General features: G+C 51.3%; 1 protein-coding gene across 3 annotated transcripts in view; it reads right to left on the reverse strand.

Moving 5' to 3' along the window:
- Window positions 1-25,432, reverse strand: part of SLC4A2 (solute carrier family 4 member 2) — a 120,907-nt gene that overhangs the window by 73,370 nt on the left and 22,105 nt on the right. The window contains exons 1-2 of one of the 3 annotated variants that reach the window (XM_077493684.1): window positions 23,857-23,958; window positions 15,842-16,028 (exon numbers count right to left, since the gene is read on the reverse strand). In XM_077493684.1, coding sequence (XP_077349810.1) covers window positions 15,842-15,901 — 60 coding nt within the window. In that variant the 5' untranslated portion in view covers window positions 15,902-16,028; window positions 23,857-23,958. Of the gene's footprint in view, window positions 1-9,154; window positions 9,480-15,841; window positions 16,029-23,856; window positions 23,959-25,432 lie in introns of those variants that run through there. The other 2 variants (XM_077493683.1, XM_077493685.1) reach the window with 2 other exon arrangements.

Below are 25,432 nucleotides of genomic sequence, written 5' to 3' on the forward strand. Positions count from 1 at the left end.
CAATGTCAGAGAACAGTCAGATCCAGAATACATTGTCAGAGAACAGTCGGATCCAGAATACAATGTCAGAGAACAGTCAGATCCAGAATACAATGTCAGGGAACAGTCAGATCCAGAATACAATGTCAGGGAAAAGTCAGATCCAAAATACAATGTCAGGGAACAGTCAGATCCAGAATACAATGTCAGGGAACAATCAGATCCAGAATACAATGTCAGGGAACAGTCGGATCCAGAATACATTGTCAGGGAACAGTCGGAGCCAGAATACAATGTCAGAGAACAGACAGATCCAGAATACAATGTCAGAGAACAGTCAGATCCAGAATACAATGTCAGGGAACAGTCGGATCCAGAATACAATGTTAGGGAACAATCGGATCCAGAATACAATGTCAGGGAACAGTCGGATCCAGAATACAATGTCAGGGAACAGTCGGATCCAGAATACAATGTCAGAGAACAGTCGGATCCAGAATACAATGCCAGAGAACAGTCAGATCCACAATACAATGTCAGAGAACAGTCATATCCAGAATACAATGTCAGGGAACAATCGGATCCAGAATACAATGTCAGAGAACAGTCAGATCCAAAATACAATGTCAGGGAACAGTCGGATCCAGAAAACATTGTCAGAGAACAGTCAGATCCAGAATACATTGTCAGAGAACAGTCAGATCCAGAATACAATGTCAAAGAACAGTCAGATCCAGAATACAATGTCAGAGAACAGTCTGTTCCAGAATGCAATGTCAGAGAACAGTCAGATCCAGAATTCAATGTCAGGGAACAGTCTGTTCCAGAATACAATGTCAGGGAACAGTCAGATCCAAAATACAATGTCAGGGAACAGTCAGATCCAGAATACAATGTCAGAGAACAGTCAGATCCAGAATACAATGTCAGGAAACAGTCAGATCCAAAATACAATGTTAGGGAACAGTCAGATCCAGAATACAATGTCAGGGAACAGTCGGTTCCAGAATACGATGTCAGAGAACAGTCGGATCCAGAATACAATGTCAGAGAACAGTCGGATCCAGAATACAATGTCAGAGAACAGTCGGATCCAGAATACAATGTCAGAGAACAGTCAGATCCAGAATAAATTGTCAGAGAACAGTCGGATCCAGAATACAATGTCAGAGAACAGTCGGATGCAGAATACAATGTCAGAGAACAGTCAGATCCAGAATACAATGCCAGAGAACAGTCAGATCCAGAATACAATGTCAGAGAACAGTCAGATCCAGAATACAAAGTCAGGGAACAGTCAGATCCAAAATACAATGTCAGAGAACAGTCAGATCCAGAATAGAAAGTCAGGGAACAGTCATATCCAGAATACAATGTCAGGGAACAGTCAGATCCAGAATACAATGTCAGAGAACAGTCAGATCCAGACTACAATGTCAGGGAACAGTCGGATCCAGAATACAATGTTAGGGAACAATTGATCCAGAATACAATGTCAGAGAACAGTCAGATCCAGAATACAATGTCAGGGAACAGTCAGATCCAGAATACAATGTCAGAGAACAGTCGGATCCAGAATACATTGTCAGGGAACAGTCGGATCCAGAATACAATGTCAGAGAACAGTCAGATCAAGAATACAATATCAGAGAACAGTCAGATCCAGAATACAATGTCAGAGAACAGTCAGATCCAGAATACAATGTCAGGGAACAGTCAGATCCAGAATACAATGTCAGAGAACAGTCAGATTCCGAATACAATGTCAGAGAACAGTCAGATCCAGAATACAATGTCAGGGAACAGTCAGATCCAGAATACAATGTCAGAGAACAGATGGATCCAGAATACAATGTCAGAGAACAGTCGGATCGAGAATACAATGTCAGAGAACAGTCGGATCGAGAATACAATGTCAGAGAACAGTCGGATCCAGAATACAATGTCAGAGAACAGTCAGATCCAGAATACAATGTCAGAGAACAGTCAGATCCAGAATACAATGTCAGAGAACAGTCGGATCCAGAATACAATGTCAGAGAACAGTCAGATCCAGAATACAATGTCAGAGAACAGTCGGATACAGAATACAATGTCAGAGAACAGTCGGATCCAGAATACAATGTCAGAGAACAGTCGGATCGAGAATACAATGTCAGAGAACAGTCGGATCCAGAATACAATGTCAGAGAACAGTCAGATCCAGAATACAATGTCAGAGAACAGTCGGATCCAGAATACAATGTCAGAGAACAGTCAGATCCAGAATACAATGTCAGAGAACAGTCGGATCGAGAATACAATGTCAGAGAACAGTCGGATCCAGAATACAATGTCAGGGAACAGTCAGATCCAGAATACAAGGTCAGGGAACAGTCGGATCCAGAATACATTGTCAGGGAACAGTCGGAGCCAGAATACAATGTCAGAGAACAGTCAGATCCAGAATACAATGTCAGAGAACAGTCAGATCCAGAATACAATGTCAGAGAACAGTCGGATCCAGAATACAATGTCAGAGAACAGTCGGATCCAGAATACAATGTCAGAGAACAGTCGGATCCAGAATACAATGTCAGAGAACAGTCGGATCCAGAATACAATGTCAGGGAACAGTCAGATCCAAAATACAATGTCAGGGAACAGTCAGATCCAGAATACAATGTCAGGGAACAGTCGGATCCAGAATACATTGTCAGGGAACAGTCGGAGCCAGAATACAATGTCAGAGAACAGTCAGATCCAGAATACAATGTCAGAGAACAGTCAGATCCAGAATACAATGTCAGGGAACAGTCGGATCCAGAATACAATGTTAGGGAATAATCGATCCAGAATACAATGTCAGGGAACAGTCGGATCCAGAATACAATGTCAGAGAACAGTCAGATCTAGAATACAATGTCAGAGAACAGTCATATACAGAATACAATGTCAGGGAACAGTCAGATCCAGAATACAATGTCAGGGAACAGTCAGATCCCGAATACAATGTCAGAGAACAGTCAGATCCAGAATACAATGTCAGAGAACAGTCAGATCCAGAATACAATGCCAGGGAACAGTCAGATCCAAAACACAATGTCATAGAACAGTCAGATCCAGAATACAATGTCAGGGAACAGTCGGATCCAGAATACAATGTCAGAGAACAGTCAGATCCAGAATACAATGTCAGGGAACAGTCAGATCCCGAATACAATGTCAGAGAACAGTCAGATCCAGAATACAATGTCAGAGAACAGTCAGATCCAGAATACAATGCCAGGGAACAGTCAGATCCAAAACACAATGTCAGAGAACAGTCAGATCCACAATACAATGTCAGGGAACAGTCGGATCCAGAATACAATGTCAGAGAACAGTCAGATCAAGAATACAATGTCAGAGAACAGTCAGATCCCGAATACAATGTCAGAGAACAGTCAGATCCAGAATACAATGTCAGAGAACAGTCGGATCCAGAATACAATGTCAGAGAACAGTCATATCCAAAATACAATGTTAGGGAACAGTCAGATCCAGAATACAATGTCAGGGAACAGTCGGTTCCAGAATACAATGTCAGAGAACAGTCGGATCCAGAATACAATGTCAGAGAACAGTCGGATCCAGAATACAATGTCAGAGAACAGTCATATCCAGAATACAATGTCAGAGAACAGTCAGATCCAGAATAAAATGTCAGAGAACAGTCAGATCCAGAATACAATGTCAGAGAACAGTCAGATCCAGAATAAAATGTCAGAGAACAGTCAGATCCAGAATACAATGTCAGAGAACAGTCGGATCCAGAATACAATGTCAGAGAACAGTCGGATCCAGAATACAATGTCAGAGAACAGTCGGATTCAGAATATAATGTCAGAGAACAGTCAGATCCAGAATACAATGTCAGAGAACAGTCATATCCAGAATACAATGTCAGAGAACAGTCAGATCCAGAATACAATGTCAGAGAACAGTCAGATCCAGAATACAATGTCAGAGAACAGTCATATCCAGAATACAATGTCAGAGAACAGTCAGATCCAGAATACAATGTCAGAGAATAGTCAGATCCACAATACAATGTCAGAGAACAGTCGGATCCAGAATACAATGTCAGAGAACAGTCGGATCCAGAATACAATGTCAGAGAACAGTCGGATTCAGAATACAATGTCAGAGAACAGTCATATCCAGAATACAATGTCAGAGAACAGTCATATCCAGAATACAATGTCAGAGAACAGTCAGATCCAGAATACAATGTCAGAGAACAGTCAGATCCAGAATACAATGTCAGAGAACAGTCAGATCCAGAATACAATGTCAGGGAACAGTCAGATCCAGAATACAATGTCAGAGAACAGTCGGATCCAGAATACATTGTCAGGGAACAGTCGGATCCAGAATACAATGTCAGGGAACGGTCAGATCCAGAATACAATGTCAGAGAACTGTCAGATTCCGAATACAATGTCAGAGAACAGTCAGATCCAGAATACAATGTCAGGGAACAGTCAGATACAGAATACAATGTCAGAGAACAGTTGGATCCAGAATACAATGTCAGAGAACAGTCAGATCCAGAATACACTATCAGGGAACAGTTGGATCCAGAATACAATGTCAGAGAACAGTCAGATCCATAATACAATGTCAGAGAACAGTCGGATCCAGAATACAATGTCAGAGAACAGTCAGATCCAGAATACAATGTCAGAGAACATTCAGATCCAGAATACAATGCCAGGCAACAGTCAGATCCAAAACACAATGTCAGAGAACAGTCAGATCCCGAATACAATGTCAGAGAACAGTCAGATCCAGAATACAATGTCAGAGAACAGTCAGATCCAGAATACAATGTCAGAGAACAGTCAGATCCAGAATACAATGTCAGGGAACAGTCAGATCCAAAATACAATGTTAGGGAACAGTCAGATCCAGAATACAATGTCAGGGAACAGTCAGTTCCAGAATACAATGTCAGAGAACAGTCGGATCCAGAATACAATGTCAGAGAACAGTCAGATCCAGAATACAATGTCAGAAAACAGTCATATCCAAAATACAATGTTAGGGAACAGTCAGATCCAGAATACAATGTCAGGGAACAGTCGGTTCCAGAAAACAATGTCAGAGAACAGTCGGATCCAGAATACAATGTCAGAGAACAGTCGGATCCAGAATACAATGTCAGAGAACAGTCATATCCAGAATACAATGTCAGAGAACAGTCAGATCCAGAATACAATGTCAGAGAACAGTCGGATCCAGAATACAATGTCAGAGAACAGTCGGATTCAGAATACAATGTCAGAGAACAGTCATATCCAGAATACAATGTCAGAGAACAGTCAGATCCAGAATACAATGTCAGAGAACAGTCAGATCCAGAATACAATGTCAGGGAACAGTCATATCCAGAATACAATGTCAGAGAACAGTCGGATCCAGAATACAATGTCAGAGAACAGTCGGATCCAGAATACAATGTCAGGGAACAGTCAGATCCAGAATACAATGTCAGAGAACAGTCGGATCCAGAATACAATGTCAGAGAACAGTCGGATTCAGAATACAATATCAGAGAACAGTCAGATCCAGAATACAATGTCAGAGAACAGTCAGATCCAGAATACAATGTCAGAGAACAGTCAGATCCAGAATACAATGTCAGGGAACAGTCAGATCCAGAATACAAAGTCAGGGAACAGTCAGATCCAAAATACAATGTCAGGGAACAGTCAGATCCAGAATACAATGTCAGGGAACAGTCGGATCCAGAATACAATGTCAGGGAACAGTCAGATCCAGAATACAATGTCAGGGAACAGTCGGTTCCAGAATACAATGTTAGGGAACAATCGATCCAGAATACAATGTCAGGGAACAGTCGGATCCAGAATACAATGTCAGAGAACAGTCGGATCCAGAATACAATGTCAGAGAACAGTCATATCCAGAATACAATGTCAGAGAACAGTCAGATCCAGAATACAATGTCAGAAAACAGTCAGATCCAGAATACAATGTCAGAGAACAGTCAGATCCAGAATACAATGCCAGGGAACAGCCAGATCCAAAACACAATGTCAGAGAACAGTCAGATCCAGAATACAATGTCAGAGAACAGTCGGATCCAGAATACAATGTCAGAGAACAGTCAGATCCAGAATACAATGTCAGAGAACAGTCAGATCCAGAATACAATGTCAGAGAACAGTCAGATCCAGAATACAATGTCAGAGAACAGTCAGATCCAGAATACAATGCCAGGGAACAGTCAGATCCAAAACACAATGTCAGAGAACAGTCAGATCCAGAATACAATGTCAGGGAACAGTCGGATCCAGAATACAATGTCAGAGAACAGTCAGATCAAGAATGCAATGTCAGAGAACAGTCAGATCCAGAATACAATGTCAGAGAACAGTCATATCCAGAATACAATGTCAGAGAACAGTCAGATCCAGAATATAATGTTAGGGAACAATCGATCCAGAATACAATGTCAGAGAACAGTCAGATCAAGAATACAATGTCAGAGAACAGTCAGATCCAGAATACAATGTCAGGGAACAGTCGGATCCAGAATACAATTTTAGGGAACAATCGATCCAGAATACAATGTCAGGGAACAGTCGGATCCAGAATACAATGTCAGAGAACAGTCAGATCTAGAATACAATGTCAGAGAACAGTCGGATCCAGAATACAATGTCAGAGAACAGTCATATCCAGAATACAATGTCAGAGAACAGTCAGATCCAGAATACAATGTCAGAGAACAGTCAGATCCAGAATACAATGTCAGAGAACAGTCTGATCCAGAATACAATGTCAGGGAACAGTCAGATCCAGAATACAATGTCAGAGAACAGTCAGATCCAGAATACAATGTCAGAGAACAGTCAGATCCAGAATACAATGTCAGAGAACAGTCAGATCCAGAATACAATGTCAGAGAACAGTCAGATCCAGAATACATTGTCAGGGAACAGTCAGATCCAGAATACATTGTCAGAGAACAGTCAGATCCAGAATACACTGTCAGGGAACAGTCATATCCAGAATACAATGTCAGAGAACAGTAGGATCCAGAATACAATGTCTAAGAACAGTCAGATCCAGAATACAATGTCAGGGAACAGTCAGATCCAGAATACAATGTCAGAGAACAGTCAGATCCAGAATACAATGTCAGGGAACAGTCAGATCCAGAATACAATGTCAGGGAACAGTCAGATCCAGAATACAATGTCAGAGAACAGTCAGATCCAAAATACAATGTCAGGGAACAGTCAGATCCAGAATACAATGTCAGGGAACAGTCGGATCCAGAATACAATGTCAAAGAACAGTCATATCCAGAATACAATGTCAGAGAACAGTCAGATCCAGAATACGATGTCAGAGAACAGTCAGATCCAGAATACAATGTCAGAGAACAGTCAGATCCAGAATACAATGTCAGGGAACAGTCGGATCCAGAATACAATGTCAAAGAACAGTCATATCCAGAATACAATGTCAGAGAACAGTCAGATCCACAATACGATGTCAGAGAACAGTCAGATCCAGAATACAATGTCAGAGAACAGTCATATCCAGAATACAATGTCAGAGAACAGTAGGATCCAGAATACAATGTCTAAGAACAGTCAGATCCAGAATACAATGTCAGAGAACAGTCAGATCCAGAATACAATGTCAGGGAACAGTCAGATCCAGAATACAATGTCTAAGAACAGTCAGATCCAGAATACAATGTCAGAGAACAGTCAGATCCAGAATACAATGTCAGGGAACAGTCAGATCCAGAATACAATGTCAGGGAACAGTCGGATCCAGAATACAATGTCAAAGAACAGTCAGATCCAGAATACAATGTCAGAGAACAGTCAGATCCAGAATACAATGTCAGAGAACAGTCGGATCCAGAATACAATGTCAGAGAACAATCATATCCAGAATACAATGTCAGAGAACAGTCGGATCCAGAATACAATGTCAGAGAACAGTCTGATCCAGAATACAATGTCAGAGAACAGTCGGATCCAGAATACAATGTCAGAGAACAGTCTGATCCAGAATACAATGTCAGAGAACAGTCAGATGCAGAATACAATGTCAGAGAACAGTCAGATCCAGAATACAATGTCAGAGAACAGTCTGATCCAGAATACAATGTCAGAGAACAGTCAGATGCAGAATACAATGTCAGAGAACAGTCAGATCCAGAATACAATGTCAAAGAACAGTCGGATCACAGTTGGATCCAGAATACAATGTCAGAGAACAATCATATCCAGAATACAATGTCAGAGAACAGTCGGATCCAGAATACAATGTCAGAGAACAGTTTGATCCAGAATACAATGTCAGAGAACAGTCAGATGCAGAATACAATGTCAGAGAACAGTCAGATCCAGAATACAATGTCAAAGAACAGTCGGATCACAGTTGGATCCAGAATACAATGTCAGAGAACAGTCAGATCCAGAGTACAATGTCAGAGAACAGTCAGATCCAGAATACAATGTCAGAGAACAGTCGGATCACAGTCAGATCCAGAGTACAATGTCAGAGAACAGTCAGATCCAGAATACAATGTCAGAGAACAGTCAGATCCAGAATACAATGTCAGAGAACAGTCAGATCCAGAATACAATGTCAAAGAACAGTCGGATCACAGTTGGATCCAGAATACAATGTCAGAGAACAGTCAGATCCAGAGTACAATGTCAGAGAACAGTCAGATCCAGAATACAATGTCAGAGAACAGTCGGATCACAGTCGGATCCAGTATACAATGTCAGAGAACAGTCAGATCCAGAATACAATGTCAGAGAACAGTCAGATCCAGAATACAATGTCAGAGAACAGTTTCTGATAAATTGTATTCAGTAGCTGGCTGTTTCCTGATGTTTATCTATTTTCTGACAAGGAACAGTCGGGCACAGAATACGGTGTCATAGAAATGCTGGATGAAGAATGTAGATACAGGGAACAGATGACAACACAATAGAATGTTAAGGGGACATTCAGAAACATGTTCAGGTTGCTAAGGCACATTCAGAAACAGAGGACAGTCTCAGGGAAACAAGTGATGGATACAGAAAACTGTGTACAGGGGTCACTGAAACCGGTTTTAAGAGTTCATCTTCTCATGAAGGCATCTCACCTGGTTCAGAAGGAAGTCCATAGAAGATGTCAGTCAGAGGGGTCCAGACACAAGCAGTAGAGGCTTGAGTACCGGTTGTAAGGTAGGGGTCCAGACAAAAGTAGTGAAGGCCTGGGTCCCGGTTGTAAGGTAGTGGTCCAGACCCTGACACAAGCACTAGAGGCCTGGGCACCAGTATTAAGGTGGGGGTCCAGACTTCACACAAGCACTAGAGGCCTGGGCACCAGTATTAAGGTAGGGGTTCAGACCCTGGCACAAGCAGTGGAGGCCTGAGCACTGTCACATGTAGGTCTGGAGGACACAGGACCCCATTTAACCCTCCAGATGTCAGGGTGTCCCTTTCCTTACTATTACACCCCTCAGACCGGGCCCTGCTGAGGATGCGGAATCTCTCAGAGACCCTCAGATTTAGAATTAACCAACTCCCATCCGGAGATCTGAGGTGTGCAGGTGAGGCATCGGTTACTGATTAACTGCAGAGTAAACACATGCAATCAGACAGACAGAGATTGGCTTCTGTGTCAGGCAGGAAACAACTAATAAAACATGAGAACCTGCCAGTCCTATATGTGATGGTCCACCGACTTACCCTAACGGACATGTGTGTGTGTGTGCGATTCTCCTCCATCACCTCCCCTTCTGAACGCAGAAGACAATTCACAATACAATAACAATCTGACTCAAAATACTAGTGTTGACTTTCTGTTGACCTGACCATGCAGGTAAGTGTCCTGACTTCACTGGCTACATGATTACCTTAGGTCAGTGATTGGCAGTTAGTATATAGGTCAGTGGATCTGGTCTTGTATAGGGAGTATAGGGGGCTCTGGTCATGTATAGGATGTTCTGGTTGTGTATAGGGAGTTCTGGGTGTGTAGTGTGGATCTGGTTGTGTAGTGTGGATCTGGTTGTGTATAGGGGGTTCTGGTTGTATAGTGTGGATCTGGTTGTGTATAGGCTGTTCTGGGTGTGTAGTGTGGATCTGGTTGTGTAGTGTGGATCTGGTTGTGTATAGGGTGTTCTGGGTGTGTAGTGTGGATCTGGTTGTGTATAGGGGGTTCTGGTTGTATAGTGTGGATATGGTTGTGTATAGGGGGTTCTGGTTGTATAGTGTGGGTCTGGTTGTGTATAGGGGGTTCTGGTTGTATAGTGTGGGTCTGGTTGTGTATAGGGGGTTCTGGGTGTGTAGTGTGGGTCTGGTCATGTATAGGGAGTTCTGGTTGTGTAGTGTGGGTCTGGTCATGTATAGGGTGTTCTGGGTGTGTAGTGTGGGTCTGGTTGTGTATAGGGGGTTCTGGGTGTGTAGTGTGGGTCTGGTTGTGTATAGGGGGTTCTGGTTGTATAGTGTGGGTCTGGTTGTGTATAGGGGGTTCTGGTTGTATAGTGTGGGTCTGGTTGTGTATAGGGGGTTCTGGTTGTATAGTGTGGGTCTGGTTGTGTATAGGGGGTTCTGGTTGTATAGTGTGGGTCTGGTTGTGTATAGGGGGTTCTGGTTGTATAGTGTGGGTCTGGTTGTGTATAGGGGGTTCTGGTTGTATAGTGTGGGTCTGGTTGTGTATAGGGGGTTCTGGTTGTATAGTGTGGGTCTGGTTGTGTATAGGGGGTTCTGGATGTATAGTGTGGGTCTGGTTGTGTATAGGGTGTTCTGGTTGTATAGTGTGGGTCTGGTTGTGTATAGGGTGTTCTGGTTGTATAATGTGGGTCCGGTTGTGTATAGGCTGTTCTGGTTGTGTAGTGTGGGTCTGGTTGTGTATAGGGTGTTCTGGTTGTATAATGTTGGTCCGGTTGTGTATAGGGGGTTCTGGTTGTATAGTGTGGGTCTGGTTGTGTATAGGGGGTTCTGGATGTATAGTGTGAGTCTGGTTGTGTATAGGGTGTTCTGGTTGTATAATGTGGGTTCGGTTGTGTATAGGGGGTTCTGGTTGTATAGTGTGGGTCTGGTTGTGTATAGGGGATTCTGGGTGTAGTGTGGATCTGGTTGTGGCGGTACTCACACTCTGTAAATAGGAGTGACCCTGGAAGAGGTGGTACTTACATTCCATAGGTCTGAGTGACCCCTAAAGGGGCAGTCTTTACAGTATGTGACAAAAGTAAGTACACCCCTCAGTCACATTGGTGTAAATCTTGTGACAACACTGAAGAAATGACACTTGTCTACAATGTAAAGTAGTGAGTGTACAGCTTGTATAACAGTGTAAATTTCCTGTCCCCTCCAAATAACTCAACACACAGCCATTAATGTCTAAACCGCTGGCAGCAAAAGTCAGTACACCTCTAAGTGAAAATGTCCACATCGGGCCTAAATTGTCAATATTTTGTGTGGCCGCCATTATTTTCCAGCACTGCCTTCACCTTCTTGGGCATGGAGGTCAGCAGAGCTTCACAGGTCACCACTGGAGTCCTCTTCCCCTCCCCCATGATGACATCACAGAGCTGGTGGATGTTGGAGACCTTCTCCTCCTCCACCTTCCCTCTGAGGATCCCCCACAGATGATCAATAGGGTTTAGGTCTGGAGACATGCTTGGCCAGTCCATCACCTTTACCCTCAGCTTCTTTAGCAAGGCAGTGGTGGTGTTGGAGGTGTGTTTGGGGTGGTTATCATGTTGGAATACTGCCCTGCGGCCCAGTCTCTGAAGGGAGGGGATCATGCTCTGCTTCAGTATGTCACAGTACATGTTGGCATTCATGGCCCCCTCAATGATCTGTAGCCCCCCAGTGCCGGCAGCACTCATGCAGCCCCAGACCATGACACCCCCACCACCATGCCTGACTGTAGACAAGACACACTTGTCTTTGTCCTCCTCACCTGGTTGCCCCCACACACGCTTGACACCATCTGACACCAAATACCTTTATCTTGGTCTCATCAGACCACAGGACATGGTTCCAGTAATCCATCTCCTTAGTCTGCTTGTCTTCAGCAACCTGATTGTGGTCTTTCTTGTGCATCATCTTTAGAAGAGGCTTCCTTCTGGGGTGACAGCCATGCAGACCAATTTGATGCAGTGTGCGGCGTATGGTCTGAGCACTGACAGGCTGACCCCCCCCCCCCCCCACCCCTACAACCTCTGCAGCAATGCTGGCAGCACTCATACGTCTATTTCCCAAAGACAACCTCTGGATATGACGCTGATCACGTGACCTCAACTTCTTTGGTGGACCATGGCGAGGCCTGTTCTGAGGGGAACCTGTCCTGTTATACCGCTGTATGGTCTTGGCCACCGTGCTGCAGATCAGTTTCAGGGTCTTGGCTAGGGATGAGCTTTGAGTTTGAGTCAAACTAATTTTCGACTCGAACATTGCCTGTTCGGCGAACAGTGAACAATTTGGGTTGTTCGTGGCGAATTCGAAAAGCCACGGAACACCCTGTACAAGTCTATGGGAGAAATCTAAAGTGCTCATTTTAGAGACTAATATGCAAGTTACTGTCCTAAAAAGTGTTTGGGGACCCGGCTCCTGCCCCAGGGGAGTGTTTGGGGACCCGGCTCCTGCCCCAGGGGAGTGTTTGGGGACCCGGCTCCTGCCCCAGGGGAGTGTTTGGGGACCCGGGTCCTGCCCCAGGGGAGTGTTTGGGGACCCGGCTCCTGCCCCAGGGGAGTGTTTGGGGACCCGGGTCCTGCCCCAGGGGAGTGTTTGGGGACCCGGGTCCTGCCCCAGGGGAGTGTTTGGGGACCCGGGTCCTGCCCCAGGGGAGTGTTTGGGGACCCGGGTTCTGCCCCAGGGGAGTGTTTGGGGACCCGGGTTCTGCCCCAGGGGACATGTATCAATGCAAAAAAAAGTTTTAAAAACAGCCTTTTTTTTCGGGAGCAGTGAGCTTAAAGTAAAACAATAAAAGTGTAATATTCCTTTAAATTTCGTACCTGGGGGGTATCTATAGTATGCCTGTAAAGGGGCGCATGTTTCCCGTGCTTAGAACTGTCCCTGCACAAAGTGCCAATTCTGCAGGAAAAAAAGTCATTTAAAATCACTCGCGGCTGTAATGAATTGTCAGCTCCCGTAATACAGAGAACACTCATTGAAAGTCATTGATAAAAAAAAACAAAAAAAAAACGTGGGGTTCCCCCCAAATTCAATTACCAGGCCCTTCAGGTCTGGTATGGATTTTAAGGGGAACTCCACGCCAAATTTTTTTAAAAAAATGGCGTGGAGTTCCCCCTAAAAATCCATACCAGGCCCTTTATCCGAGCACACAACCTGGCAGGCCACAGGAAAAGAGGGGAGACGAGAGAGCATTTCACAAAGAAAGTGTAAAAGAATGTTAAAAAAAGACACACACACCATTGAAAAAGTCCTTTATTAAAAAATAAAAAAAGATTCCAGAGGTGGTAATCCCCTCTTGCTATCCAGCGACGGATGATCATCTCTCCGGGGTCCAGCGATGGCTGATCTGATCCAGCGACGGGTGATCTCTCCCTCCAGCGCAGTCCATCCATCCTGTCTCCACTGGCGGAGACACTGCGGGGATCCCGTCAGCCTGACATTTCTTATATGAGGAGGGCGGGGCCACCCGTCACCTGACCCCGCCCCCCTCTGATGCAAGTGGGAAAGCCTGGCTTTCCCAATGACGTGTGGGTGACCCCATCCCCCTCTGATGTAACGGAAACCTGCGTTTATATCAGAGGGGGGCGGGGTCAGGTTACGGGTGGCCCCACCCTCCTCATATAAGAAATGTCAGGCTGCCGGGATCACTGTAGTGTTTCCGCCAGTGGAGACAGAGGATGGATGGATGGACTGCGCTGGATCAGATCAGCCATCGCTTTTTTTATTTTAACTTTGTCAACGGTGTATGTGTCTTTTTTAACATTCTTTTACACTTTCTTTGTGAAACGGTAGGGGTACAAAGTACCCCCTTACCATTTCAAACGGGGGGGCCAGGATCTGGGGGTCCCCTTGTTAAAGGGGGCTTCCAGATTCTGATAAGCCCCCCGCCCGCAGACCCCCACAACCACTGGCCAGGGTTGTGGGGATGAGGCCCTTGTCCTCATCAACATGGGGACAAGGTGCTTTGAGGGGTCACAGACCCCCAAAGCATCCTCCCAATGTTGAGGGCATGTAGCCTGGTACGGTTCAGGAGGGGGGGGCGCTCTCTCGTCCCCCCTCTTTTCCTGCGGCCTGCCAGGTTGCGTGCTCAGATAAAGGGTCTGGTATGGATTTTTAGGGGGAACTCCACGCCATTTAAAAAAAAAAAAATTGGCGTGGAGTTCCCCTTAAAATCAATACCAGACCTGAAGGGCCTGGTAATTGAATTTGGGGGAACCCCACACTTTTTTTTATTATCAATGACTTTCAATGACTGTTCTCTGTATTATGGGAGCCGACAATTCATTATAGCCGCGAGTGATTTTAAATGACTTTTTTCCTTCAGAAATGACACTTTGTGCAGGGACAGTTCTAAGCACGGGAAACATGCGCCCCTTCACAGGCATACTATAGACGCCCCCCAGGTACGAAATTTAAAGGAATATTACACTTTGATTGTTTCACTTTAATCAATATTAAAATCACTGCTCCCGAAAAAAAATCAGTTTTTAAAACTTTTTTTTTGCATTGATACATGTCCCCTGGGGCAGGACCCGGGTCCCCAAACACTCCCCCGGGGGCAGGACCCGGGTCCCCAAACACTCCCCCGGAGGCAGGACCCGGGTCCCCAAACACTCCCCTGGGGCAGGACCCGGGTCCCCAAACACTCCCCTGGGGCAGGACCCGGGTCCCCAAACACTTTTTAGGACAGTAACTTGCATATTAGCCTTTAAAATTAGCACTTTAGATTGTGAACGTTCGAGTCCCATAGACTTTAATAGGGTTCTAAAGTTCACACGAAGTTTAGGTCTGTTCGCAGGTTCTGGTATGAACCAAACCGGGGGATGTTCGGCTCATCCTTAGTCTTGGTAATCTTCTTATAGCCTAGGCCATCTTTATGTAGAGCAACAATTCTTATCTTCAGATCCTCAGAGAGTTCTTTGCCATGAGGTGCCATGTTGTACTTCCAGTGACCAGTATGAGAGAGTGAGAGCGATAACACCAAATTTAACACACCTGCTCCCCATTCACACCTGAGACCTTGTAACACTAAAGAGTCACATGACACCGGGGAGGGAAAATGGGCCCAATTTGGACATTTTCACGTAGGGGTGTACTGACTTTTGTCAGATACTGTACATTTTTCAGGTCTAAGTGACCCCTACAGGGGTGTATAGTGGGGTGTATAGGGGGTTGTATAGGGGGTTCTGGTACTCACACTCTGCCCCATTTAGGGGTCACTCAGACCTACAAAAGCTAAGTATCAATCCTTCCAGGGTCACTCATGTGTACAGTGGGTGAGTACCGCCCCTTCCAAGGTCACTGCTAGGTACATAATGTAAGTACCGCCTTTTCCAGGGTCACGTATGTGTAAAGCGTGTAATTACTCCCAGGGTCACTCCTATGTACAGAGTGTGTACATCTTGTAAGTCTGAGTGACCCTGGAAGGGGCGGTACTTAAATTTCGTAGATCTGAGTGACCCCGGAAGGGGTGGTACGTATATTATACACATAGGAGTGACCCTGAAAGGGGAGGTACTCACACTCTGCCCATAGCAGTGACCCCGGAAGGGGCAGTACTTACGTTCTGTAGGTCTGAGTAAACCTGGAAGGGGCGGTACTTATTTTCTGCACATAGAAGTGACCCCAGAGGGGGCGGTACTTACATTGCGGATGACAGATGAGACGATCTCATGAATCTCAGAGGAGACCTGGTTGCTGCTCATGGCAGAGGTGAAGGACGGGGATGACGGTTGGTTGGTGGGCGGAGACCTCAGGATGATTATGGGGGGCCCTCTGTCAGCCCTTCTCCTTATCGCACGGTCGCTGCGGGGGGCTTCCGGGCATCATAACCTGCCAGAGAGAGAGAGAGAGAGAGTGACATCACCTGTCTGATAGTGACGTGCAGAGCAGTGATGTCATAGTAAACCTGCGCTTTATGAAGGTATTTCTGTGCAGGAAATCACATGGAGTCGCTGACCTTCCCCGATGGGACACTGTGGAGTCACCGGGCTTATGTTGGTGTCAGCGGGGAGCCGTGCACATGGTGCTAATAACAGGTGTACAGAGACACCCCGGGGGCAGAACATGCAGGTGAGACCAATAATGTGTCCAGTACAGGAACATCTCTGCATGGGCTGACATCTGCTGGTGGGGACCGGAACTGCACTGACAGAAATCACAGCACCACATTCACACTTCACAAAACATCTAAAGATCAGCACTCTGCTCTCCCCTCCTCTGCTCTCCCCTCCTCTGCTCTCCCCTCCTCTGCTCTCCCCTCCTCCGCTCTCCCCTCCTCCGCTCCCCCCTTCCTCCGCTCTCCCCTCCTCCGCTCTCCCCTCCTCCCCTCCCCCTCCTCCCCTCCCCCCTCCTGTGCTCTCCCCTCCTGTGCTCTCCCCTTCTGTGCTCTCCCCTCCTCCGCTCTCCCCTCGTCCGCTCTCCCCTCGTCCGCTCTCCCCTCGTCCGCTCTCCCTCGTCCGCTCTCCCCTCCTCCGCTCTCCCCTCCTCTGCTCTCCGCTTTCCTCTCCATCGCTCTCCCCTCCTGTACCCTCCCCTCCTCCGTTCTCCCCTCCTGTGCCCTCCCCTCCTCCGCTCTCCCCTCCTGTGCCCTCCCCTCCTGTGCTCTCCCCTCCTGTGCTCACCCCTCCTGTGCTCTCCCCTTCTGTGCTCTCCCCTCCTCCGCTATCCCCTCCTGTGCTCTCCCCTCCTCCGCTCTCCCCTCCTGTGCTCTCCCCTCCTGTTCTCTCCCCTCCTCTGCTCTTCCCTCCTCTGCTCTGCTCTCCCCTCCCCTGCTCTCCCCTCCTGTTCTCTCCCCTCCTCCACTCTTCCCTCCTCTGCTCTCCCCTCCTCTCCCCTCCCCTCCTCTGCTCTCCTATCCTGTGCCCTCCCCTCCCCTCCTTATGTGTCCAGTACAGGAACATCTCTGCATGGGCTGACATCTGCTGGTGGGGACCGGAACTGCACTGACAGAAATCACAGCACCACATTCACACTTCACAAAACATCTAAAGATCAGCACTCTGCTCTCCCCTCCTCTGCTCTCCCCTCCTCTGCTCTCCCCTCCTCTGCTCTCCCCTCCTCCGCTCTCCCCTCCTCCGCTCCCCCCTCCTCCGCTCTCCCCTCCTCCGCTCTCCCCTCCTCCCCTCCCCCTCCTCCCCTCCCCCCTCCTGTGCTCTCCCCTCCTGTGCTCTCCCCTTCTGTGCTCTCCCCTCCTCCGCTCTCCCCTCGTCCGCTCTCCCCTCGTCCGCTCTCCCCTCGTCCGCTCTCCCCTCGTCCGCTCTCCCCTCCTCCGCTCTCCCCTCCTCTGCTCTCCGCTTTCCTCTCCATCGCTCTCCCCTCCTGTACCCTCCCCTCCTCCGTTCTCCCCTCCTGTGCCCTCCCCTCCTCCGCTCTCCCCTCCTGTGCCCTCCCCTCCTGTGCTCTCCCCTCCTGTGCTCACCCCTCCTGTGCTCTCCCCTTCTGTGCTCTCCCCTCCTCCGCTATCCCCTCCTGTGCTCTCCCCTCCTCTGACCTCCCCTCCTGTGCTCTCCCCTCCTGTTCTCTCCCCTCCTCTGCTCTTCCCTCCTCTGCTCTGCTCTCCCCTCCCCTGCTCTCCCCTCCTGTTCTCTCCCCTCCTCCACTCTTCCCTCCTCTGCTCTCCCCTCCTCTCCCCTCCCCTCCTCTGCTCTCCTATCCTGTGCCCTCCCCTCCTCTGCTCTCCCCTCCTGTGCCCTCCCCTCCTCTCTACTGCCCTCCCCTCCTCTCCCCTCCTCCACTCTCTTCTCCTCCGCTCTCCCTTCCTGTGCCCTCCCCTCCTCCGCTCTCCCCTCCTGTGCCCTCCCCTCCTCTCTACTGCCCTCCCCTCCTCCGCTCTCCCCTCCTGTGCTCTCCCCTCCTCCGCTCTCCCTTCCTCTGCTCTCCCCTCCTGTGCCCTCCCCTCCTCTCTACTGGCCTCCCCTCCTGTGCCCTCCCCTACTCCACTCTCGCCTCCTGTGCTCTCCCCTCCTCCGTTCTCCCCTCCTCTGCTCTCCCCTCCTCTGCTCTCCCCTCCTGTGCACTCCCCTCCTCTCTACTGCCCTCCCCTCCTCTCCCCTCCTCCACTCTCCCCTCCTCCGCTCTCCCTTCCTGTGCCCTCCCCTCCTCCGCTCTCCCCTCCTGTGCCCTCCCCTCCCCTCCTCCGCTCTCCCCTCCTGTGCTCTCCCTTCCTCTGCTCTCCCCTCCTGTGCCCTCCCCTCCTCTCTACTGGCCTCCCCTCCTGTGCCCTCCCCTACTCCACTCTCACCTCCTGTGCCCTCCCCTCCTCCGCTCTCACCTCCTGTGCCCTCCCCTCCTCCGCTCTCCCCTCCTGTGCCCTCCCCTCCTCCGCTCTCCCCTCATGTGCCCTCCCCTCCTCCTCTCTCCCCTCCTGTGCCCTCCCCTCCTCTCTACTGCCCTCCCCTCCTCCTCTCTCCCCTCCTGTGCTCTCCCCTCCTCCGCTCTCCCCTCCCGTGCCCTCCCCTCCTCTGTCCTCCCCTCCTGTGCCCTCCCCTACTCCGCTCTCCCCTCCTGTGCTCTCCTCTCTTCAGTTTTCCCCTCCTGTGCTCTCCCCTCCTCCGTTCTCCCCTCCTGTGCCCTCCCGTCCTCCGCTTTCCCCTCCTGTGCTCTCCCCTCCTTCGATCTCCCCTCCTCTGCTCTCCCCTCCTCCGTTCTCCCCTCCTGTGCCCTCCCCTCCTCCACTCTCCCCTCCTGTTCCCTCCCGTCCTGTGCCTGCCCCTCCTCTCTACTGCCCTCCTATGCTTTCCTCTCCTATGCTCTCCCCTCCTCTGCTCTCCCCTCCTATGCCCTCCCCTCCCCCGCTCTCCCCTCCGGTTCTCTCCCCTCCTCTTCTCTCCCCTCCTCTTCTCTCCCCTCCTCTTCTCTCCCCTCCTTTTCTCTCCCCTCCTGTTCTCTCCCCTCCTGTGCTCTCCCCTCCTGTGACCTCCCCTCCCCCGCTCTCCCCTCCTGTACCCTCTCCTCCTGTTCTCTCCCCTCCTGTGCTCTCCCCTCCTCTGCTATCCCCTTCTGTGCCCTCCCCACCTCTGCTCTCCCCTCATCCGCTTTCCCCTCCTCCGCTCTCCCCTCCTGTGCTCTCCCCTCTTCTGCCCTCCCCTCCTCCGCTCTCCCCTCCTGTGCTCTCCCCTTCTGTGCTCTCCCCTCCTCCGCTATCCCCTCCTGTGCTCTCCCCTCCTCCGCTCTCCCCTCGTCCGCTCTCCCCTCCTCTGCTCTCCGCTTTCCTCTCCATCGCTCTCCCCTCCTGTGCCCTCCCCTCCTCCGCTCTCCCCTCCTGTGCCCTCCCCTCCTCCGCTCTCCCCTCCTGTGCTCTCCCCTCCTCCGCTCTCCCCTCCTCCGCTCTCCCCTCCTCCGCTCTCCCCTCCTCTCCTCTCCGCTTTCCTCTCCATCGCTCTCCCCTCCTGTGCCCTCCCCTCCTGTGCCCTCCCCTCCTCCGCTCTCCCCTCCTGTGCCCTCCCCACCTCTGCTCTACCCTCATCCGCTCTCCGCTCTCCCCTCCTGTGCTCTCCCCTCCTCTGCCCTCCCCTCCTGTGCCCTCCCCTCCTCTCTACTGCCCTCCCCTCCTCTGCTCTCCCCTCCTCCACTCTCCCCTCCTCCGCTCTCCCTTCCTGTGCCCTCCCCTCCTCCGCTATCCCCTCCTGTGCTCTCCCCTCCTCCGCTCTCCCTTCCTCTGCTCTCCCCTCCTGTGCCCTCCCCTCCTCTCTACTGGCCTCCCCTCCTGTGCCCTCCCCTACTCCACTCTGGCCTCCTGTGCTCTCCCCTCCTCCGTTCTCCCCTCCTGTGCTCTCCCCTCCTCCGTTCTCCCCTCCTGTGCTCTCCCCTCCTGTGCCCTCCCCTCCTCTCTACTGGCCTCCCCTCCTGTGCCCTCCCCTACTCCACTCTGGCCTCCTGTGCTCTCCCCTCCTCCGTTCTCCCCTCCTGTGCTCTCCCCTCCTCCGTTCTCCCCTCCTGTGCTCTCCCCTCCACCGTTCTCCCCTCCTGTGCTCTCCCCTCCTCCGCTCTCCCCTCCTCCGCTCTCCCCTCCTGTGCTCTCCCCTCCTGTGCCCTCCCCTTCTCTCTACTTCCCTCCACTCCTCTGCTCTCCCCTCCTCTGCTCTCCCCTCCTCCACTCTCCCCTCCTCTGCCCTTCCCTCCTCTGCACTTCCCTCCTCTCTACTACCCTCCCCTCCTCTGCTCACCCCTCCTCCGCTCTCACCTCCTGTGCCCTCCGCTCTCCCCTACTGTGCCCTCCCCTCCTCTCTACTGCCCTCCCCTCCTCCTCTCTCCCCTCCTCAGCTCTCCCCTCCTCCGCTCTCCCCTCCCATGCCCTCCCCTCCTCTGTCCTCCCCTCCTGTGCTCTCCTCTCTTCAGTTATCCCCTCCTGTGCCCTCCCGTCCTCCGCTTTCCCCTCCTGTGCTCTCCCCTCCTCTGCTCTCCCCTCCTCCGTTCTCCCCTCCTGTGCCCTCCCCTCCTCCACTCTCCCCTCCTGTTCCCTCCCGTCCTGTGCCCGCCCCTCCTCTCTACTGGCCTCCTATGCTTTCCTCTCCTATGCTCTCCCCTCCTCTGCTCTCCCCTCCCCTCCCCCGCTTTCCCCTCCGGTTCTCTCCCCTCCTCTTCTCTCCCCTCCTGTGCTCTCCCCTCCTGTTCTCTCCCCTCCTCTTCTCTCCCCTCCTGTGCTCTCCCCTCCTGTGACCTCCCCTCCCCCGCTCTCCCCTCCTGTTCTCTCCCCTCCTGTGCCCTCCCCTCCTGTGCTCTCCCCTCCTCCGCTCTCCCCTTCTGTGTCCTCCCCACCTCTGCTCTCCCCTCTTCTGCCCTCCCCTCCTTTCTACTGCCGTCAACTCCTCTGCTCTCCCCTCCTCTGCTCTCCCCTCCTCTGCTCTCCACTCCTCTGCCCTCCCCTCCTGTGCCCTCCCCTCCTTTCTACTGCCGTCAACTCCTCTGCTCTCCCCTCCTCTGCTCTCCCCTCCTCTGCCCTCCCCTCCTGTGCCCTCCCCTCCTCTCTACTGCCCTCCCCTCCTCTGCTCTCCCCTCCTCCACTCTCACCTCCTGTGCCCTCCCCTCCTCCGCTCTCCCCTCCTCTCTACTGCCCTCCCCTCCTCTCTACTGCCCTCCCCTCCTCCGCTCTCCCCTCCTGTCCCCTCCCATCCTCTCCCCTCCCCTCCTCTGCTCTCCCCTCCTGTGCCCTCCCCTCCTCTCTACTGCCCTCCCCTCCTGTGCCCTCCCCTCCTCCTCACTCCCCTCCTGTGCTCTCCCCTCCTCCGCTCTACCCTCCTGTACCCTCCCCTCCTCTGCTCTCCCCTCCTGTGCCCTCCTCTCCTCTCTACTGCCCTCCCCTCCTGTGCTCTCCCCTCCTCCGTTCTCCCCTCCTGTGCCCTCCCTTCCTCCGCTCTCCCCTCCTGTGCTCTCCCCCTCCTGTGCTCTCCCCCTCCTCTGCTCTTCCCTCCTCTGCTCTCCCCTCCTCTGCTCTGCCCTCCCCTCCTGTGCTCTCCCCTCCTGTGCTCTCCCCCTCCTCTGCTCTTCCCTCCTGTGCCCTCCCCTCCCCTCCTGTGCCCTCCCCTACTCCGCTCTCCCCTCCTCCGTTCTCCCCTCCTGTGCTCTCCCCTCCTCCGCACTCCTCTCCTGTGCTCTCCCCTCCTCCGCTCTCCCCTCCTGTGCTCTCCCCTCCTCCTCTGTTCTCTCCTCCTGTGCCCTCCCCTCCTCTGCTCTCCTCTCCTGTGCTCTCCCCTCCTCTGCTCTGGGAGGGGGAGAGGGGGAACTGCTGGGAGGGGGAGGAGGGACTGCTGGGAGGGGGAGCGGAGTGAGTTGAGTCATGCAGCACAGATTTCATGGATATGATTGGAAGGTGGAAGCGGCTCTCACACACACAATCATTTGTTTTATTTTTGATTGCATAAGAATATTCTTCACAGTATATAGGGTGAGTTTAGTCACTGCTGGGAGGGGGAGCAGCAGACATTGAGTCAATGCCAGGAGAAGGGGAATGATGAGCCGAGTCACTGCTGGGAGGGGGATCTAAAAACTGACACTTCATCTCTGAATATTGAGGATGGATGACACCTCAGTGCCTTCAGTTCCAGAGATCAATCATTTGTTTTAAAGGATATGAAAATTTTTGAATGTCCACACCACAGCAGAGGAGGGGTTAATGGATGGAGGACCCCGGTAGAGGAGGGGTTAATGAATGGGGGACCCCAGCAGAAGAGGGGTTAATGATTGTAGGACCTCGGCAGAGGAGGGGTTAATGGATGGAGGACCCTGGTGGAGAAGGGGTTAATGATCGGAGGACCCTGACAGAGGAGGGGTTAATGATCGGAGGACCCTGACAGAGGAGGGGTTAATGAATGGAGGACCCCAGCAGAGGAGGGGTTAATGGATGGAGGATCCCGGCAGAGGAGGGGTTAATGAATGGAGGACCTCGGCGGAGGAGGGGTTAATGATCGGAGGACCCTGACAGAGGAGGGGTTAATGAATGGAGGACCCCAGCAGAGGAGGGGTTAATGATCGGAGGACCCTGACAGAGGAGGGGTTAATGAATGGAGGACCCCAGCAGAGGAGGGGTTAATGGATGGAGGACCCCAGCAGGGGAGGGGTTAATGAATGGAGGACCCCAGCAGGGGAGGGGTTAATGAATGGAGGACCCCAGCAGAGGAGGGGTTAATGATTGGAGGACCCCAGCAGAGGAGGGGTTAATGAATGGAGGACCCCGGCGGAGGAGGGGTTAATGAATGGAGGACCCCAGCAGAGGAGGGGTTAATGATTGGAGGACCCCAGCAGAGGAGGGGTTAATGAATGGAGGACCCCAGCAGGGGAGGGGTTAATGAATGGAGGACCCCAGCAGGGGAGGGGTTAATAAATGGAGGACCCCAGCAGGGGAGGGGTTAATGAATGGAGGACCCCAGCAGAGGAGGGGTTAATGATTGGAGGACCCCAGCAGAGGAGGGGTTAATGAATGGAGGACCCCAGCAGAGGAGGGGTTAATGAATGGAGGACCCCAGCAGAGGAGGGGTTAATGAATGGAGGACCCCAGCAGAGGAGGGGTTAATGAATGGAGGACCCCAGCAGAGGAGGGGTTAATGAATGGAGGACCCCAGCAGAGGAGGGGTTAATGAATGGAGGATCCCGGCAGAGGAGGGGTTAATGAATGGAGGATCCCGGCAGAGGAGGGGTTAATGAATGGAGGACCCCAGCAGAGGAGGGGTTAATGAATGGAGGATCCCAGCAGAGGAGGGGTTAATGAATGGAGGATCCCGGCAGAGGAGGGGTTAATGAATGGAGGACCCCAGCAGAGGAGGGGTTAATGAATGGAGGATCCCGGCAGAGGAGGGGTTAATGAATGGAGGACCCCAGCAGAGGAGGGGTTAATGAATGGAGGATCCCAGCAGAGGAGGGTTAATGAATGGAGGATCCCGGCAGAGGAGGGGTTAATGAATGGAGGACCCCAGCAGAGGAGGGGTTAATGAATGGAGGATCCCAGCAGAGGAGGGGTTAATGAATGGAGGATCCCGGCAGAGGAGGGGTTAATGAATGGAGGACCCCGGCAGAGGAGGGGTTAATGAATGGAGGACCCCGGCAGAGGAGGGGTTAATGAATGGAGGACTCCGGTGTTGGAGGGGTTAATGAATTGAGGACTCCGGTGTTGGAGGGGTTAATGATTGGATGAGCGGCAGTGAAGAGGTTAATGGGGAGCGCTCACCTCGGGGTGTATTGGTCATCAGAGGAGACGGGGAGGTCAGGTGACCAAGGATGACAGACAGTCACATGACCAGCCCCCATCCCTGCTTCTATGGCTAGGAACTCTGGGAAATGTCCTGCTGAGCCCCCCTCCCCCCCCTTATCACCGATTACCCAGAATACTTCAGTGTCTTCATAGATCGAATACAGCGAGAGCGCGCGTCTCCACCGAGGACCACCACCCCCGACAGAGCGACTACCACCCCCGACAGAGCGACTACCACCCTCAACACGACCACCACCCCCGACAGAGCGACTACCACCCCCGACAGAGCGACTACCACCCCCGACAGAGCGACTACCACCCCCGACAGAGCGACTACCACCCCTGACACAACGACCACCACCCTCAATACGACCACCACCCCCGACAGAGCGACTACCACCCCCGACAGAGCGACTACCACCCCCGACAGAGCGACTACCACCCCTGACACAACGACTACCACCCTCAACACGACCACCACCCCCGACAGAGCGACTACCACCCCCGACAGAGCGACTACCACCCCTGACAGAGCGACTACCACCCCCGACAGAGCGACTACCACCCCTGACAGAGCGACTACCACCCCCGACAGAGCGACTACCACCCCCGACAGAGCGACTACCACCCCTGACACAACGACTACCACCCTCAACACGACTACCACCCCCGACACGACTACCAGGGATGGAGGGGTGAATGGAGAAATGGAGGGGTGAATGGAGGGATGGAGGGGTGAACGGAGGGATGGAGGGGTGAATGGAGGGATGGAGGGGTGAATGGAGGGATGGAGGGGTGAATGGAGAGATGGAGGGGTGAACGGAGGGATGGAGGGGTGAACGGAGGGATGGAGGGGTGAACGGAGGGATGGAGGGGTGAACGGAGAGATGGAGGGTGAATGGAGGGATGGAGGGGTGAATGGAGAGATGGAGGGGTGAATGGAGAGATGGAGGGGTGAATGGAGAGATGGAGGGGTGAATGGAGAGATGGAGGGGTGAATGAGGGTGAAGGGGTGAATGGAGGGGTGAAGGGGTGAATGGAGGGATGAAGGGGTGAATGGAGGGTGAAGGGGTGAATGGCGGGATGAATGGAGAGATGGAGGGCTGAATGGAGAGATGGAGGGGTGAATGGAGGGATGAAGGGGTGAATGGAGGGGTGAAGGGGTGAATGGAGGGGTGAAGGGGTGAATGGAGGGGTGAATGGAGGGATGGAGGGGTGAATGGAGGGATGAATGGAGAGATGGAGGGGTGAATGGAGGGGTGAATGGATGGATGAATGGAGAGATGGAGAGGTAAATGGAGGGGTGAATGGAGAGATGGAGGGGGATGGGGAGATTGAGGGGTGAATGGAGAGATGGAGGGGTGGATGGAGGGGTGAATGTATAGATGGAGGGGTGAATGTATAGAGGAGGGGTGAATGGAGAGAGGAGGGGTGAAGAGGGATGATGGGATAAAAGAAAAGAGAGAATGGATAAAGAAAAAAGAATGGAGAAGGAATAAAAGAATGAGAGGAATGGGATAAAAGAATGAGAGGAATGGGAATAAAAGAATGA

The sequence above is a fragment of the Lithobates pipiens genome, unplaced genomic scaffold, assembly GCF_037356315.1.
Source record: "Lithobates pipiens isolate NorthernLeopardFrog02 unplaced genomic scaffold, aLitPip1_a1.2 Scaffold_19, whole genome shotgun sequence".
Taxonomy (NCBI): domain Eukaryota; kingdom Metazoa; phylum Chordata; class Amphibia; order Anura; family Ranidae; genus Lithobates; species Lithobates pipiens.